This window comes from Scyliorhinus torazame, chromosome 8, assembly GCF_047496885.1.
Source record: "Scyliorhinus torazame isolate Kashiwa2021f chromosome 8, sScyTor2.1, whole genome shotgun sequence".
Classification (NCBI taxonomy): Eukaryota; Metazoa; Chordata; class Chondrichthyes; order Carcharhiniformes; family Scyliorhinidae; genus Scyliorhinus; species Scyliorhinus torazame.
The window spans coordinates 49,662,716-49,679,707 of NC_092714.1; the positions used below are offsets into that span (position 1 = coordinate 49,662,716).

Sequence of the window (16,992 nt, forward strand, 5' to 3'; positions counted from 1 at the left end):
CAATCGGTAAGGCAGTTCCTTTTAAATTTCAGGAGTTTCAATTAATTTAAATTAATATAGAATTGTGCAGTGTAGGTTAACAAGGGCTGCCCCACCCACTCACATAACTGGTTGGCAGTTAAGTGTCAGTCACTTTAATTTACTTTGAACTAAAAGCAGGTGGGGGAGGGGAGTTAACTCAGGCCAATGTAAAAAAAGCAACTTGTAATTCAGTCCCAGTGAGTTCTCCCAGTGAGCCAGAGAAGACACAGCCAGAGTGAGACAGCAAAGAGTGAGTTTGGGAATTTGAATTTAGGTGGGAATTTGAAGCTGGGTGGGGTGGAGGTGCTTTTCATCCCTGGTAAGTGACTGGTAAGTAGTTTTTCTTTTCCTTGTCTAATTTATTTATTTATTCTTTTGTTTTTTGGAATTGTCGTTGTATAAGTTTACCTAAGGTTTAAGACATGGCAGGAGATCCCAGACCTGTGCCAAAATCATCGTGTGCGATGTGGGAGCTCAGGGACATGTCCACTGTCCCTGGCTCCTTCACGTGCAAGAAGTGTGTCCAGTTGCAGCTCCTGTTAGACCGCTTGATGGCTCTGGAGCTGCAGATGGACTCACTTTGGAGCATATGCGATGCTGAGGACGTCGTGGATAGCACGTTTAGCGAGTTGGTCACATCACAGGTTAAAGTTACTGATGGAGATGGAAAATGGGTGACCAAAAGACAGAGCAAGAGTAGGAAGGCAGTGCAGGTGTCCCCTGCGGTCATCTCCCTGCAAAACAGATATACCGCTTTGGATACTGTTGAGGGAGATGGCTCACCAGGGGAAGGCAGCAGCAGCCAGGTTCATGGCACCGTGGCTGGCTCTGCTGCGCAGCTGGGCAGGAAGAAGAATGGCAGGGCTATAGTGATAGGGGACTCAATCGTAAGGGGAATAGGCAGGCGGTTCTGCGGACGCAATCGAGACTCCCGGATGGTATGATGCCTCCCTGCTGCAAGGGTCAAGGATGTCTCGGAGCGGCTGCAGGACATTCTGGGGAGCTGGGGGGGGGGGGGGGGGGGGGGAGGGTGAACAGCCAGCTGTCGTGGTGCACATAGGCACCAACGATATAGGTAAAAAACGGGACGAGGTCCTACAAGCTGAATTCAGGGAGTTAGGAGTTAAACTAAAAAGTAGGACCGCAAAGATAGTAATCTCAGGATTGCTACCAGTGCCACGAGCTAGTCAGAGTAGGAATGTCAGGATAGATAGGATGAATGTGTGGCTCGAGAAATGGTGCAAGAGGGAGGGATTCAAATTCCTGGGTCAATGGAACCGGTTCTGGGGAGGTGGGACCAGTACAAACCAGATGGTCTGCACCTGGGCAGGACTGGAACCAATGTCCGAGGGGGGGTGTTTGCTAGAGCTGTTGGGGAGGGTTTAAACTAATGTAGCAGGGGGATGGGAACTGATGCAGGAAGTTGGAAGGTAGTAACACAGGGACAGAAACAAAAGGCAGTAAGGGGGAAAGTGTAAGGCAGAGAAGCCATAGTCAAAAATCAAAAAGGGCGACAGTACAAGGTACAGTGACTGTGGGGAGCTCAGTGAATAGGACCAGTAATACTAAAAGGAATAAAATGGGAAGTAAAAACATTAATGGTAAGCGACGCGGCAGGTTGTTACATGAAGATATGGGTTCAACGACAAGGAAAATTAGGAGAAAAGTTAAGAGGAAATATAACTTAGGAGAGGTTACTGATCGAGGCATTAAGATTCAAAACAGAGGTAAAAAAGCCAACATAAGTGTACTTTACCTAAATGCTCGTAGTATTTGGAATAAGATAAATGAGTTGATGGCACAAATCATCGTGAATTACTATGATTTAGTGGCCATTATTGAAACATGGTTCAAGGGTGGTCACGACTGGGAGTTAAATATCCAAGGGTATCAAACTATTCAGAAGGACAGAGTGGATGGTAAGGGAGGTGGTGTAGCTCTGTTAATTAATGATGACATCCGGGCAATAGTAAGGGATGACATCGATGCTATGGAGGATAAGGTTGAATCCATTTGGGTGGAAATCAGGAATAGTAAGGCGAAAAAGTCACTGATAGGAGTAGTCTATAGGCCACCAAATAGTAATATTATGGTGGGGCAGGCAATAAATAAAGAAATAATTGATGCATGTAGAAATGGTACAGCAGTTATCATGGGGGATTTTAATCTACATGTCGATTGGTTTAACCAGGTCGGTCAAGGCAGCCTTGAGGAGGAGTTTATAGAATGTATCCGCGATAGTTTCCTAGAACAGTATGTGATGGAACCTACGAGGGAACAAGCTGTCCTAGATCTGGTCCTGTGTAATGAGACAGGATTGATTCATGATCTCATAGTTAGGGATCCTCTCGGAAGGAGCGATCACAATATGGTGGAATTTAAAATACAGATGGAGGGTGAGAAGGTAAAATCAAACACTAGTGTTTTATGCTTAAACAAAGGAGATTACAATGGGATGAGAGAAGAACTATCTAAGGTAGACTGGGAGCAAAGACTTTATGGTGGAACAGGTGAGGAGCAGTGGAGAACCTTCCAAGCGATTCTTCACAGTGCTCAGCAAAGGTTTATACCAACAAAGGTTTATACCTCTTTCTACCGTCAAGTAGAAAGAGGAAAAATCAACCGTGGATATCTAACGAAATAAGGGAGAGTATCAAATTGAAGGAAAAAGCATACAAAGTGGCAAAGATTAGTGGGAGACTAGAGGACTGGGAAATCTTTAGGTGGCAACAGAAAGCTACTAAAAAAGATATAAAGAAGAGTAAGATAGATTATGAGAGTAAACTTGCTCAGAATATAAAAACAGATAGTAAAAGTTTCTACAAATATATAAAACAAAAAAGAGTGGCTAAGGTAAATATTGGTCCTTTCATAGAATTTACAGTGCAGAAGGAGGCCATTCGGCCATCGAGTCTGCACTGGCTCTTGGAAAGAGCACCCTACCCAAGGTCGACACCTCCACCCTATCCCCATAACCCAGCAACCCCACCCAACACTAAGGGCAATTTTGGACACTGAGGGAATGTTGGCCAATCCACCTAACCTTTAGAGGATGAGAAGGGAGATTTAATAATGGGAGATGAGGAAATGGCTGAGGAACTGAACAGGTTTTTTGGGTCGGTCTTCACAGTGGAAGACACAAATAACATGCCAGTGTAAATTGTGAACAATTGTGGGCCCAACACTGATCCCTGAGGGACATCACTAGCTACTGATTGCCAACCAGAGAAACACCCATTAATCCCCACTCTTTGGTTTCTATTAATTAACCAATGTGAGGACCTTGAGAGGATTGTTATCACTAAGGAGGTAGTGATGGGCAAGCTCATGGGGCTAAAGGTAGACAAGTCTCCTGGCCCTGATGGAATGCATCCCAGAGTGCTAAAAGAGATGGCTAGGGAAATTGCAAATGCACTAGTGATAATTTACCAAAATTCACTAGACTCTGGGGTGGTCCCGGCAGATTCGAAATTAGCAAATGTGACACCACTGTTTAAAAATGGAGGTAGGTAGAAAGTGGGTAATTATAGGCCAGTGAGCTTAACTTCGGTAGTAGGGAAGATGATGGAATCTATCATCAAGGAAGAAATAGCGAGGCACCTGGATGAAAATTGTCCCATTGGGCAGACGCAGCATGGGTTCATAAAGGGCAGGTCGTGCCTAACTAATTTAGTGGAATTGTTTGAGGACATGACCAGTGCGGTAGATAATGGAGAGCCAATGGATGTGGTATATCTGGATTTCCAGAAAGCCTTTGACAAGGCGCCACACAAAGGTTGCTGCATAAGATAAAGATGGATGGCATTAAGGGTAAAGTAGTAGCATGGATAGAGGATTCTATTGATTAATTAATAGAAAGCAAAGGGTGTGGATTAATGGGTGTTTCTCTGGTTGGCAATCAGTAGCTAGTGGTGTCCCTCAGGGATCAGTGTTGGGCCCACAATTGTTCACAATTTACATAGATGATTTGGAGTTGGGGACCAAGGGCAATGTGTCCAAGTTTGCAGACGACACTGAGATGAGTGGTAAAGCAAAAGGTGCAGAGGATACTGGAAGTCTGCAGAGGGATTTGGATAGGCTAAGTGAATGGGCTAGGGTCTGGCAGATGGAATACAATGTTGACAAATGTGAGGTTATCCATTTTGGTAGGAATAACAGCAAAAGGGATTATTATTTAAATGATATTAAAACATGCTGCTGTGCAGAGACCGGGGTGTGCTAGTGCATGAGTCGCAAAAAGTTGGTTTACAGGTGCAACAGGTGATTAAGAAGGCGAAAGGAATTTTGTCCTTCATTGCTAGAGGGATGGAGTTTAAGACTAGGGAGGTTATGCTGCAATTGTATAAGGTGTTGGTGAGGCCACACCTGGAGTATTGTGTTCAGTTTTGGTCTCCTTACTTGAGAAAGGACGTACTGGCACTGGAGGGTGTGCAGAGGAGATTCACTAGGTTAATCCCAGAGCTGAAGGGGTTGGATTACGAGGCGAGGCTGAGTAGACTGGGATTGTACTCGTTGGAATTTAGAAGGATGAGGGGGGATCTTATAGAAACATATAAAATTATGAAGGGAATAGATAGGATAGATGCGGGCAGGTTGTTTCCACTGGCGGGTGAAAACAGAACTAGGGGGCATAGCCTCAAAATAAGGGGAAGTAGATTTAGGACTGAGTTTAGGAAGAAATTTTTCACACAAAGGGTTGTGAATCTATGGAATTCCTTGCCCAGTGAAACAGTCGAGGCTCCTTCATTAAATGTTTTTAAGATAAAGATAGATAGTTTTTTGAAGAATAAAGGGATTAAGGTTTATGATGTTCGGGCCGGAAAGTGGAGCTGAGTCCACAAAAGATCAGCCATGATTTCATTGAATGGCGGAGCAGGCTCGAGGGGCCAGATGGCCTACTCCTGCTCCTAGTTCTTATGAATCAAGAAGATCCAGCGTGATTTTGCTGAAGGCTAAATGTATCTGACTAACTATTGGGCAGCACGGTGGCACAGTGGCTAGCACTGCTGCATCACAGCACTAGGGACACGGGTCCAATTCCAGCTTTGAGTGAATGCCTGTCTGGAGTTTGCATATCCCCACGTGTCTGCGTGGGTTTCCTCCAGGTGCTCCGGTTTCCTCCCATAGTCCAAAGATGTGCAGATTAGATGGATTGGCCATGATCAATGTGCAGGGTCACAGGGATAGAGCAGGGGATTGGGCCTAGGTGGAGACTTAATGGGCCTAATGGCCTCCTTCTGCACTCTAGGATTCATTGATGCAATAGCAAAGAAGACTGGCCAAGGTTGTGCAGTAGCTATACGTCTGGACTTTCAGAAGGCATTTGACAAAGTGCCACACCAGAAGCCTGTTAAAATGGAGGCCATTGGAATTACAAAGAAAGTGGTGATATGCAGGCAAAAGTGATACAAAGCAGAGAGTGATGGTGAAACGGCTTTCACAAATTGGGAGGTCTTTTACAGTGGTATTGGCCAAAGGTCAGATTTGGGTCTACTATTTCCAATTTTTATAAATGATCTTGACTCAGCTATAGGGAGCAACATTATAAAGTTTACCGGTGACACAAAACTTGTAAGAGACAATGTAATTTTCTAAATAGAGAGAAACTTCAGAGTGCTTCGATGCAGAGGGATCTGGCTATCCGCGTGCAATAATCGCAGAAAGCTAGTATGTAGGTACAGCAGGTATTAAGGAGGCAAATGGAATGTTAGCTTTTATAGCTAAAGGAATAGAGTATAAAAGTAGCGAAGCATTGCTGCAACGGTACAAGGCATTAGTGAGACCGCACCTGGAGTATTGTGCTCAGTTTTTGTCCACTTATTTATGGACGGATGTATATGCATTAGAGGAAGTTCAGAGGAACTTCACGAGAATGAATGCAGAGATAAGGGGTTTGTCTTTTGAAGAGAGATGGAACAGTTTAGGCCTATACTCTCTCGAGTTTAGAAGAATGAGATGAGACCTAATTGAGGTATAGAAGATGATAAAAGGTATTGACAAAGTAGACGTGGAGCAGATGCTTCCTCTTGTGGGACAATCTAGAATGAGAGGTCATAGTTTTAGGATAAGGGGTTTCATATTTAAAACAGAGATGAGGAGAAATTACTTCTCTCAAAGAGTTGTGAATCTGTGGCATTTGCTACCCCAGAATGCAGTGAATGCCACGACATTGAGTAAATTTAAGGAGGAGGTAGACAGATTTTTCATTAGTAATGGGTTGAAGGGCAACCGGGCAGGAAAGTGTAGTTGAGGCCGAGAGAAAATCAGCCATGATCACATTGACTGGCGGAGAGGGTTAGGGGGGCTTAATTGCCTACTCCTGCTCTGAGTTCTCATGTTCTTCTTATGTAATAGATCAGAATGAGGACTGTTATGGAAGCTGAAGATCACAGAGTGGTGAAATGGGCAATGCATTGCTGACACGGAGAGGTGTGAAACGATGAAAGACATTATACTATAAATAGTGTAATTTTGAAAAGTGTAGATGAGCAGAAGGCCCTGCCATCTCAATATATAAATCCTTAAATCTGGAAGCCATTTGACAAACTAGTTAAAAAAGCATATGGATTGCGCGGGTACATACATAGAATAGAAATGCAGAGAAACTGCTAGAACTGTATAAATCATTGGTTAGTCCTGTGGATAATCATGGCATGATTACTTAAGATGTTAGGGTCCAGAGGAGATATACCAATATACTAGGATGAGAAACTTCAGTTATATGGGGAAGTTAGTAAAGTTAAGGCTGTTTTCTTTGGAACAGAGAAGGCAATGAAGTGACCTAATAACAGTCTTCAAGATGATGAGTGGCTCTAAAGCAGTGGAGAGAAAAATGGTTTCCAAGGACAGTGGGGGGAACCTATGTGTTGAGTCAGAGGAAATGGTGAGGTACTAAATGAGTACTTTGCATCAGTGTTCACCAAAGAAAGGGACTTTCTGGAAGATGATTCTTGGGTAGGGTGTGTGGACAGTCTGGATCATGTTAACATCGAAAAGGAGGAAGTATTGGGTCTTTTAAAAGACATTAAGGTCAATAAGTCTCCTGGGCCGGATGGGATTTACCCCAGAATACTGAGGGAAACAAGGGAGGAAATTGCTGGGGCCTAGACTGACATCTTTGTATCCTCATTGGATACGGGAGAGATCCCAGAGGACTGGAGAATAGCTAAAGTGATACCGCTGTTTAAGAAAGGTAGCAGGGATCATCCTGAAAACTATAGGCCGGTGAGCCTTACATCGGTAGTAGGTAAATTATTGGAGAGAATTCTCAGGGACAGGGTTAATACCCATTTGGAAACAAATAGACTCATAAGCGATAGACAGCATGGTTTTGTGAAGGGGAGTTCATGCCTCACTAACTTGATCGGGTTTTGTGAGGAGGTGACAAAGATGATTGACGAGGGGTGGGCGATGGATGTTGTTTACATGGACTTCAGTAAAGCCTTTGACAAGGTGCCTCATGGCAGACTGGTACAAAAGGTGAAGTCACACGGGATCAGTGGTGAGGTGGTAAAATGGATACAGAACGGCGTCAGTCACAGAAGGCAAAGGGTAGCAGTAGAGGGGTGTTTTTCTGAATGGAAGGTTGTGACTAGTGGTGTTCCACATGGATCTGTGGTTGGGCCTCTGTTGTTTGTAGCGTACATATACGATTTGGAGGAAAATGTAGCCGATCTGATTGGTAAGTTCACGGACGACACCAAGGTTGGTGGAGTGGCAGATAGTGTTGACGATTACCAGAAGATACAACAGGACATAGATAGGGTGGAGATTTGGGCAGAAAAATGGCAAATGGAGTTTAATCTGGACAAATGTGAGGGAATACCTTTTGGTAAGTCTAACATAGAGGGGAATATACCATAAATGACAAAACACTTAGGAATATAGAAAGTCAGAGAGATCTGGGCGTACAGGTCAACAGATCTTTGAAGTGGCTACACAAGTGGGCAAGATAGTCAAGAAAGCATACGGAATGCTTGCCTTCATTGGACGGGGCATCGAGTATAAAACTGGCAAGTCATGCTACCGTTGTATAGAACCTTGGTAAGGCCGCACTTGGAATATTGCGCACAATTCTGGTCTCCACAGTACCAGAAGCTGTGGAGGCTTCGGAGAGGGTGCAGAGGAGGTTCACCAGGATGTTGCCTGGTCTGGAGGGTGTTAGCTATGTGGAGAGGATGAATAGACTCAGACCGTTTTCATTAGAAAGACAGAGGTTGAGGGGTGACCTGATAGAGGTCTACAAGATTATGAGGGGCATGGACAGTGTGGATGGGCAGGCACTCTTTCCCAGGGTGAAGGGGTCAGTCACCAGGGGGCATAGATTTAAGGTCCGTGGGGCAAAATTTAGAGATGTTTTTTACGCAGAGGGTGGTGAGTGGTTGCCAGGGGAGTTTGTGGAAGCAGATACATTAGCGGCGTTCCAAAGGCATCATGACAAACACATGGATAGGATGGGCATAGAGGGTTACGGCACAAGGAAGTGTTGAGGGTTTTGGCAGAGGTTGGTACCGTGGCTGGTACAGGCTTGGAGGGCCGAAAGGCCTGTTCCTGTGCTGTAGTGTTCTTTGTTCTGGTATGTGGTTAATAAGTAATGGTCACGACTTCCGGGTGCGACGATGACCAGCTGAGTCGCACGTTTCGGCAGCTCCCTGTGAAACGGACTTTTGGGCTCTTGATAGGAGCCCCAACGGCAATTTTAACGGCTGAAAACACCGTGCGGTAAACCAGAAGGGTGTTCCCCCTGGACACGGATGGAAAAAGGAGAGGAAAGTGGCCGGATTGCAGCGGATCCTTTGGAACAACGGCAAGGAAGGCAAGCAGAAACCAAGATGGCGTCGGAAGGTGGCAGTTTCATATGGGGCCCTGAACAACAAGAGTTTTTGAAACGCTGCGTGGAGGAGATAAAAAAGGAAATGAAGAAAGAGTTGTTGGCCCCGATATTACAGGCGATTGAAGGGCTGAAAGAGGAACAAAAGACCCAGGAGCAGGAGCTTCGGGTCATGAAGGCGAAAGCAGCAGAGAATGAAAACGACATACAGGGCCTGGTGGTGAAGTCGGAGATACAGGAGGCACACCAGAAACGATCTGTGGAGAGGTTGGAGGCACTGGAAAATAACGCAAGGAGGAACAACTTGAGGATTCTTGGCCTTCCTGAAGGTGTGGAGGGGGTGGACGTCGGGGCATATGTGAGCACGATGCTGCACTCGTTAATGGGAGTGGAGGCCCCGACGGGTCCGTTGGAGGTGGAGGGAGCATACCGAGTTATGGTGCGAGGACCGAGAGCAGGAGAAGCTCCCAGAGCCATAGTGGTGAGATTTCTCCGTTTTAAGGATAGAGAAATGGTCCTTAGATGGGCGAAGAAAACTCGGTGTAGTAAATGGGAGAACGCGGTGATCCGCGTCTATCAAGATTGGAGTGCGGAGGTGGCGAGAAGGAGGGCGAGCTTTAATCGGGCCAAAGCGGTACTTCACAAAAAAAAGATAAAGTTTGTAATGCTGCAACCGGCAAGACTGTGGGTCACATATCAAGGGAGGCACCACTACTTTGAGACGGCGGATGAAGCGTGGACTTTTATTGTAGAAGAAAAATTGGAATGATTGGACTACGAAAATGAACGTTTGGACAAAGTGGTGGGACGAGTGGGGGGGGGGCGGCGAAGAGGGATTGTATGATTAATCCTGCGGTTTGGTAACTTTTCTTTCTCCCACAGGTGGTGATGGGGGGAGGTGGGGAGGGAGAGGAGATGGGGCGTTGGCCATGGGAGGCGGGGCCGAGGGAGAGGCGCGGGCTTGGTTCCCGCGCTATGATAATTATGGCGGGAATAGAGAAGCAGGAAGGAGGGGGCGCCGCACGGGGCGAGCCGTGATCACGGGGGGAAGCCGAGGTCAGCCAGAGTTTGCTGACTTCTGGGAGCAACATGGGGGGAGTAATTACGCTAGCGGGGGGTCTAGCGGGGGGGGGGGGAGGGGGGAATTACTGGGTTGCTGCTGCTGGGGAAAGGGGGGAGTGGGTGCGGGAAAGGATGGGCGGGGGGGCACCGTCTGGGAGAAATACAGCCGCGTGGGAACTGGGCGAGAAGCTGGAAAAAGATGATGGCTAACCGGCAAGGGGGGGGGGGGGGTGGGAAGCCCCCCAACTCGGCTGATCACGTGGAACGTGAGGGGGCTTAACGGGCCGATAAAGAGGGCACGAGTACTCGCACACCTTAAGAAACTTAAAGCAGATGTGGTCATGTTACAGGAAACGCACCTGAAACTGATAGATCAGGTTAGGTTGCGCAAAGGATGGGTAGGGCAGGTGTTCCATTCGGGGCTGGATGCGAAAAACAGGGGGGTGGCTATATTAGTGGGGAAGCGGGTAATGTTCGAGGCAAAGACTATAGTGGCGGATAACGGGGGCAGATACGTGATGGTGAGTGGCAAATTACAGGGAGAGATGGTGGTGTTGGTAAACGTGTATGCCCCGAATTGGGACGATGCCAATTTTATGAGGCGAATGCTAGGACGCATCCCAGACCTAGAGACCGGAAAGCTGATAATGGGGGGAGACTTTAACACGGTGTTGGAACCAAGGCTGGATAGGTCGAAGTCCAGGACTGGTAGGAGGCCGGCAGCAGCCAAGGTGCTTAAGGATTTTATGGAGCAGATGGGAGGGGTGGACCCGTGGAGATTCAGTAGACCTAGGAGTAAGGAGTTCTCGTTTTTCTCCTATGTCCATAAAGTCTATTCACGCATAGACTTTTTTGTGTTGGGTAGGGCATTGATCCCGAGGGTGAGGGGAACGGAATATACGGCTATAGCCATTTCGGATCATGCCCCACACTGGGTAGACTTGGAGATAGGGGAGGAAACAAGAGGGCGTCCACCCTGGAGAATGGATATGGGACTAATGGCGGATGAGGGGGTGTGCTTAAGGGTGAGGGGATGCATTGAAAAGTACTTGGAACTCAATGACAATGGGGAGGTTCAGGTGGGAGTGGTCTGGGAGGCGTTGAAGGCGGTGGTTAGGGGGGAGCTGATATCAATAAGGACACATAAAGGGAAGCAGGAGAGTAAGGAACGGGAGCGGTTGTTGCAAGAACTTTTGAGGGTGGACAGACAGTATGCGGAAGCACCGGAGGAGGGACTGTATAGGGAAAGGCAAAGGCTGCATGTGGAATTTGACTTGCTGACCACAGGCACTGCAGAGGCACAATGGAGGAAGGCGCAGGGTGTACAGTATGAATATGGAGAGAAGGCGAGCAGATTGCTGGCACACCAATTGAGGAAAAGGGGAGCAGCGAGGGAAATAGGGGGGGTGAGAGACGAAGATGGAGAGACGGAGCGGGGAGCGGAGAGAGTGAATGAAGTGTTTAAGACATTTTATAAAAAATTGTATGAAGCTCAACCCCCGGATGGGAGGGAGAGAATGATGGAGTTTTTGGATCGGCTGGAAATTCCCAAGGTGGAAGAGCAGGAAAGGATGGGATTGGGAGCACAGATCACGGTAGAAGAAGTGGTGAAAGGAATTAGGAACATGCAGACGGGAAAGGCCCCGGGACCGGACGGATTCCCAGTTGAATTTTACAGAAAATATTTGGACTTGCTCGCCCCGCTACTGACGAGGACCTTCAACGAGGCAAAGGAAAGGGGACAACTGCCCCCGACTATGTCAGAAGCAACGATATCGCTTCTTTTAAAGAAGGAAAAGGATCCGCTACAATGCGGGTCCTACAGACCAATCTCCCTCCTCAATGTAGATGCCAAGGTCTTGGCCAAGGTAATGGCAATGAGAATAGAGGAATGTGTCCCGGGGGTGGTTCATGAGGACCAAACTGGGTTTGTGAAGGGGAGACAGCTGAACACGAACATACGGAGGTTGTTAGGGGTAATGATGATGGCCCCACCAGAGGGTGAAACGGAGATAGTAGTGGCGATGGATGCCGAGAAAGCATTTGATAGAGTGGAGTGGGATTATCTGTGGGAGGTGTTGAGGAGATTTGGGTTCGGAGAGGGGTATGTTAGATGGGTGCAGCTGTTGTATAGGGCCCCAGTGGCGAGTGTGGTCACGAATGGACGGGGATCGGCATATTTTCGGCTCCATAGAGGGACAAGGCAGGGATGTCCTCTGTCCCCATTACTGTTTGCACTGGCGATTGAGCCCCTGGCGATAGCGCTGAGAGGTTCCAAGGGATGGAGGGGAATACTTAGGGGAGGAGAAGAACACCGGGTATCTTTATATGCGGATGATCTGCTACTATATGTGGCGGATCCAGCGGAGGGGATGCCAGAAATAATGCGGATACTTGGGGAGTTTGGGGATTTTTCAGGGTATAAATTGAACATGGGAAAGAGTGAGCTGTTTGTGGTGCATCCAGGGGAGCAGAGTAGAGAAATAGAAGACCTACCGTTGAGGAAGGTAACAAGAGACTTTCGTTACCTGGGGATCCAGATAGCTAAGAATTGGGGCACATTGCACAGGCTAAATTTGACGCGGTTGGTGGAACAGATGGAGGAAGATTTCAAGAGATGGGATATGGTAGCATTGTCAATGGCAGGGAGGCTGCAGGCAGTTAAGATGGTGGTCCTCCCGAGATTCCTTTTTGTGTTTCAGTGTCTCCCGGTGGTGATCACGAAGGCTTTTTTCAAAAGGATAGAAAAGAGTATCATGGGTTTTGTTTGGGCCGGGAAGACTCCGAGAGTGAGGAAGGGATTCTTACAGCGTAGTAGGGATAGGGGGGGGCTGGCACTACCGAGCCTAAGTGAGTATTATTGGGCCGCTAATATTTCAATGGTGAGTAAGTGGATGGGAGAGGAGGAAGGAGCGGCGTGGAAGAGATTAGAGAGGGCGTCCTGTAGGGGGACCAGCCTGCAGGCTATGGTGACAGCCCCATTGCCGTTCTCACCAAGGAACTATACCACGAGTCCGGTGGTGGTAGCTACACTGAAGATTTGGGGACAGTGGAGACGACATAGGGGAAAGACCGGAGCATTGGGGGGGTCCCCGATAAGAAACAACCATAGGTTTGCCCCGGGGGGAATGGATGGGGGATATGGAATGTGGCAAAGAGCAGGTATAACGCAATTGAAAGATCTATTTGTGGATGGGAAGTTTGCGAGTCTGGGAGCGCTGACCGAGAAATATGGGTTGCCCCAAGGGAATGCATTCAGGTACATGCAATTGAGGGCTTTTGCGAGGCAGCAGGTGAGGGAATTCCCGCAGCTCCCGACACAAGAGGTGCAGGACAGAGTCATCTCAAAGAAATGGGTGGGGGACGGTAAGGTGTCGGATATATATAGGGAAATGAGAGACGAAGGGGAGACTATGATGGACGAACTAAAAGGGAAATGGGAAGAAGAGCTAGGGGAGGAGATTGAGGAGGGGATGTGGGCAGATGCCCTAAACAGGGTAAACTCGTCGTCCTCGTGCGCCAGGCTAAGCCTGATTCAGTTTAAGGTATTACACAGGGCACATATGACTGGAACACGGCTCAGTAAATTTTTTGGGGTGGAGGATAGGTGTGCGAGGTGCTCGAGAAGCCCAGCGAATCATACCCATATGTTTTGGTCATGCCCGGCACTACAGGGGTTTTGGATGGGGGTGACAAAGGTGCTTTCGAAAGTAGTAGGAGTCCGGGTCGAACCAAGCTGGGGGTTGGCTATATTTGGGGTTGCACAAGAGCCGGGAGTGCAGGAGGCGAAAGAGGCCGATGTTTTGGCCTTTGCGTCCCTAGTAGCCCGGCGCAGAATATTGCTAATGTGGAAAGAAGCCAAGCCCCCGGGGGTGGAGACCTGGATAAATGATATGGCGGGGTTCATAAAGTTAGAGCGGATTAAGTTCGTCCTAAGGGGGTCGGCTCAAGGGTTTACTAGGCGGTGGCAACCGTTCGTCGAATATCTTGCGGAAAGATAGATAGGGGAGAACAAAGAAGGCAGCAGCAGCGGCCCAGGACTTGGGGGGGGGGGGGGAGGGATGGGGGGGGATGGGGGGGGGGGGTGGCCTGAGACAAGGCAGTTGCCAATTAGGGCTAGTTTTTATTTTTTGTTATTTAATATTTATTTATTTGTTGTTGTTTTTGTTTAAATTTTAAAAAGGTCATTATTATCTGTATTGTTACAATGTTGTGTAAAGGATGCACAATGTACTGTGTTGGTTGACCAAAAATTTTCAATAAAATATTATTTAAAAAAAAAAATAAGTAATGGTCACAGATTCAAAATAATTAGCAAAAGATCTAGAGAGAGATGAGGAGGATATTTTCCCCTCAGAGAGTTGTCTGCGATGCTCTATCTGAAAAGCTGTGAAATCTATTTCTCTCAGTGATTTTAAACTTAAGTTGGTTCTAGCAGCATTGCTGGCCAGAAGAACAAGTTTTGTGATAATAATTGTCTTTGCGCTATCTATGATTCTTTTGCAAAATACTTCACAGTCCTTTGGTTACTGAACCTCGTGCCAGAGTGAAAGGTTTTTCATCATTTCAACAATCAGAACTTTGAACGCGGGTATCCAATTCCCCATTAACATTTTTTATTTTAAGGAAACTCATCCGAGCTTCTCTCATCTCTCAAAAATAAATGATATTTTCACTCCTGCTACCATTCTAGTGACTCTGTTCTCCACTCACTCCAAAGGCCTTGGTACTATGGGATGCCCAAACTTCAGGAAGTGAGCATGCTGATCCAATAATCCAAAAGACAGTCAAACTTTATAAAATCCAGTAGAAAAGCAGCAGATTGCTACTTTCATATACTTTATGCAGCGACGATGAATGGGTTTCATACATAACTAAACCAAACACTCATTTGACTTTAAAATTGTGGCAATAGAATTTACAGATTTCCCCCTGGCTATCACTTACTGTAGCGCAAACCTCAACGTGCATTCATTGTTTACCCCATTCCTCCTATGTTCAGGTCAAAAACACAACGACAGACAGAAATACCTGTGAATTCACCCTTTTCTATCTTAGCTGGTTCAGGTCCTGGGATTGGATTGAACGGATATGGAAAGTCAGTGACTGGCAGCTCATAGTCTGAGATTGAACTGAACACATTACGAGTGTCAGAGATTCGCACCTCATGGTCTGCTGGGGATAAGAAGGGAGCCAGATAAAACAATTCTTAATCTCTCATGAAAATAATCTCTGTGCTTCTTGTGATGAACATACCTGTATTCCCGGACATCAATGTGGCACTGTTGTAGTATTCTTTTGTTATAATAATAATTCAATGCATTACAAAGTAATGGAATGTAAGTGCGCAAATGAATTAGTTCAGCATTATCAAAAAGATTCATATAATAGTGATATGATAGACATTCTGTGTGGCAACATTGCTTCCATATGTTACATCATCAGAAGGTGACTGACATCTTATAGTCAAACACAGTCTCTAAGCTTAATGATACAAGCTTGCTGACTAAATGACAACAGATTGAAGCAAAATTCTATGAGAAGTAGAATGGATCGCTCATTTCATCTCTGTGCAGCAAGTGTGCATGAATTCCATGCAACATAGTGAAATAACCACCAAATACACATTGGACACAATTAAACTGAACACTTCTTTAACTGTAAACTGTGGCACAGAATCTGCAGTATGTGTCCTAACACATGCAGCTCTAATCTCAAAGTGTACACATTATTTATTCTATTCCTGAGTACACTTCCAAGGTACAGATATTGTAATAAGTACCTGTAACTTCTTTTTCTCCTGCTCTGGCAGGTTCAGATACTGGAATTGGACTGAACACATATGGAGAGTCAGTGACTGGCAGCTCATAGTCTGAGACAGAACTGAACACAGTAGGAGTATCAGAGGTTGGCACCTCACGGTCTGCTGGGGATAAGAAGGAACCCAGATACAAAATTCTTAATTTCATGAAAATTATACCTCTATTGTACTGGTAAAGACATTTGCACTGCTGGACACCATTACAATGCAGAACATTAACACTCATATTGGTTTTACAATAACTTTTAAATTGATTTCTAATCAAACTAATATTACTTTGCATGCAATATTAAACACTACAAAACCACGCATTCACTAACTAATGAAATAATATTCAAAAGGTTTCATACAAAGTGATGAATAAGAAACTCCAAGCAGCAACATTGTTTTTACTGTTTTTAATGTGTAGCCATGATAAACTGACAGACTCCTTACAGCCGAGCAATTTCTAAAACTTAAATTATGGAATTATACAGCACAGAAAGTGGCCATTCGTCACCTCATTCGTGCCAGTACTTTGCAAGGAATATCCCATTTGTTTCATTTTCCTGCTCTTTCCACATACCCCTCAGTTTTTTACAACTTCAAGTACTTTTCACTTTTGACAGTTACCATTGAAATCATCCGTCAGTCTATCGGGCAGTGTTTACTAGATCACTCGCTGTGTACAAAAATTCTCCTTGTGTCACTTCCAGTGCTTTTATAAATTACCTCACTCTTGCATTCCTTTGCTATGGACACTCATGCCAGTGAAAACAGTTTTTCCTTATTTACTCCATCTAACTCTCTCAGAACTTTAAATACATCTATTCACTCTCCCATTAGCATTCGTTGCTCTAGAGCAGAACACCTCAGCTTCTCTAGTCTCACCACAGAGACAGAAGTCTTCATCTCGGAAAATGAAAGTCTCCATAGTCTGCTCTCCCATTTTGGAAGAGCTGACTGTTGGTGATTTAACCTGAAGGTCATCCCACCTCGGGTGAGAGGCAAGGTTGAGAAGGCGGGGTCTTCATGAATAACCTCAGCCAGTTCGGCAATTGAACACACACTGGATCATCACGAACCAACTGATCTAAATCAGCCCCTTAAGGCTTCATCTCTACTACCATGCTAGCAGATCTACCCCCTGTCCACTCACAATGCCTTGAAATCCTTCTCGTTGGGCGGTGCCAAATAAACATGTTGCCAAAGTAACCTAACCATATTAAAAGTATCCTTATTACACTTTTAGTGCTTTTATAAATTACCTCACACCTGT

At 46.0% G+C, this 16,992-nt stretch overlaps 1 protein-coding gene across 18 annotated transcripts in view; it reads right to left on the reverse strand.

Moving 5' to 3' along the window:
• The window catches only part of LOC140427828 (uncharacterized), a 507,915-nt gene that overhangs the window by 245,698 nt on the left and 245,225 nt on the right, over positions 1-16,992 (reverse strand). For all 18 annotated transcript variants that reach the window (XM_072513572.1, XM_072513555.1, XM_072513571.1 and 15 more), the window contains 2 exons: positions 15,696-15,839; positions 14,945-15,088 (listed from right to left, as the gene is read on the reverse strand). In XM_072513572.1, coding sequence (XP_072369673.1) covers positions 14,945-15,088; positions 15,696-15,839 — 288 coding nt within the window. The remainder of the gene's footprint in view (positions 1-14,944; positions 15,089-15,695; positions 15,840-16,992) is intronic.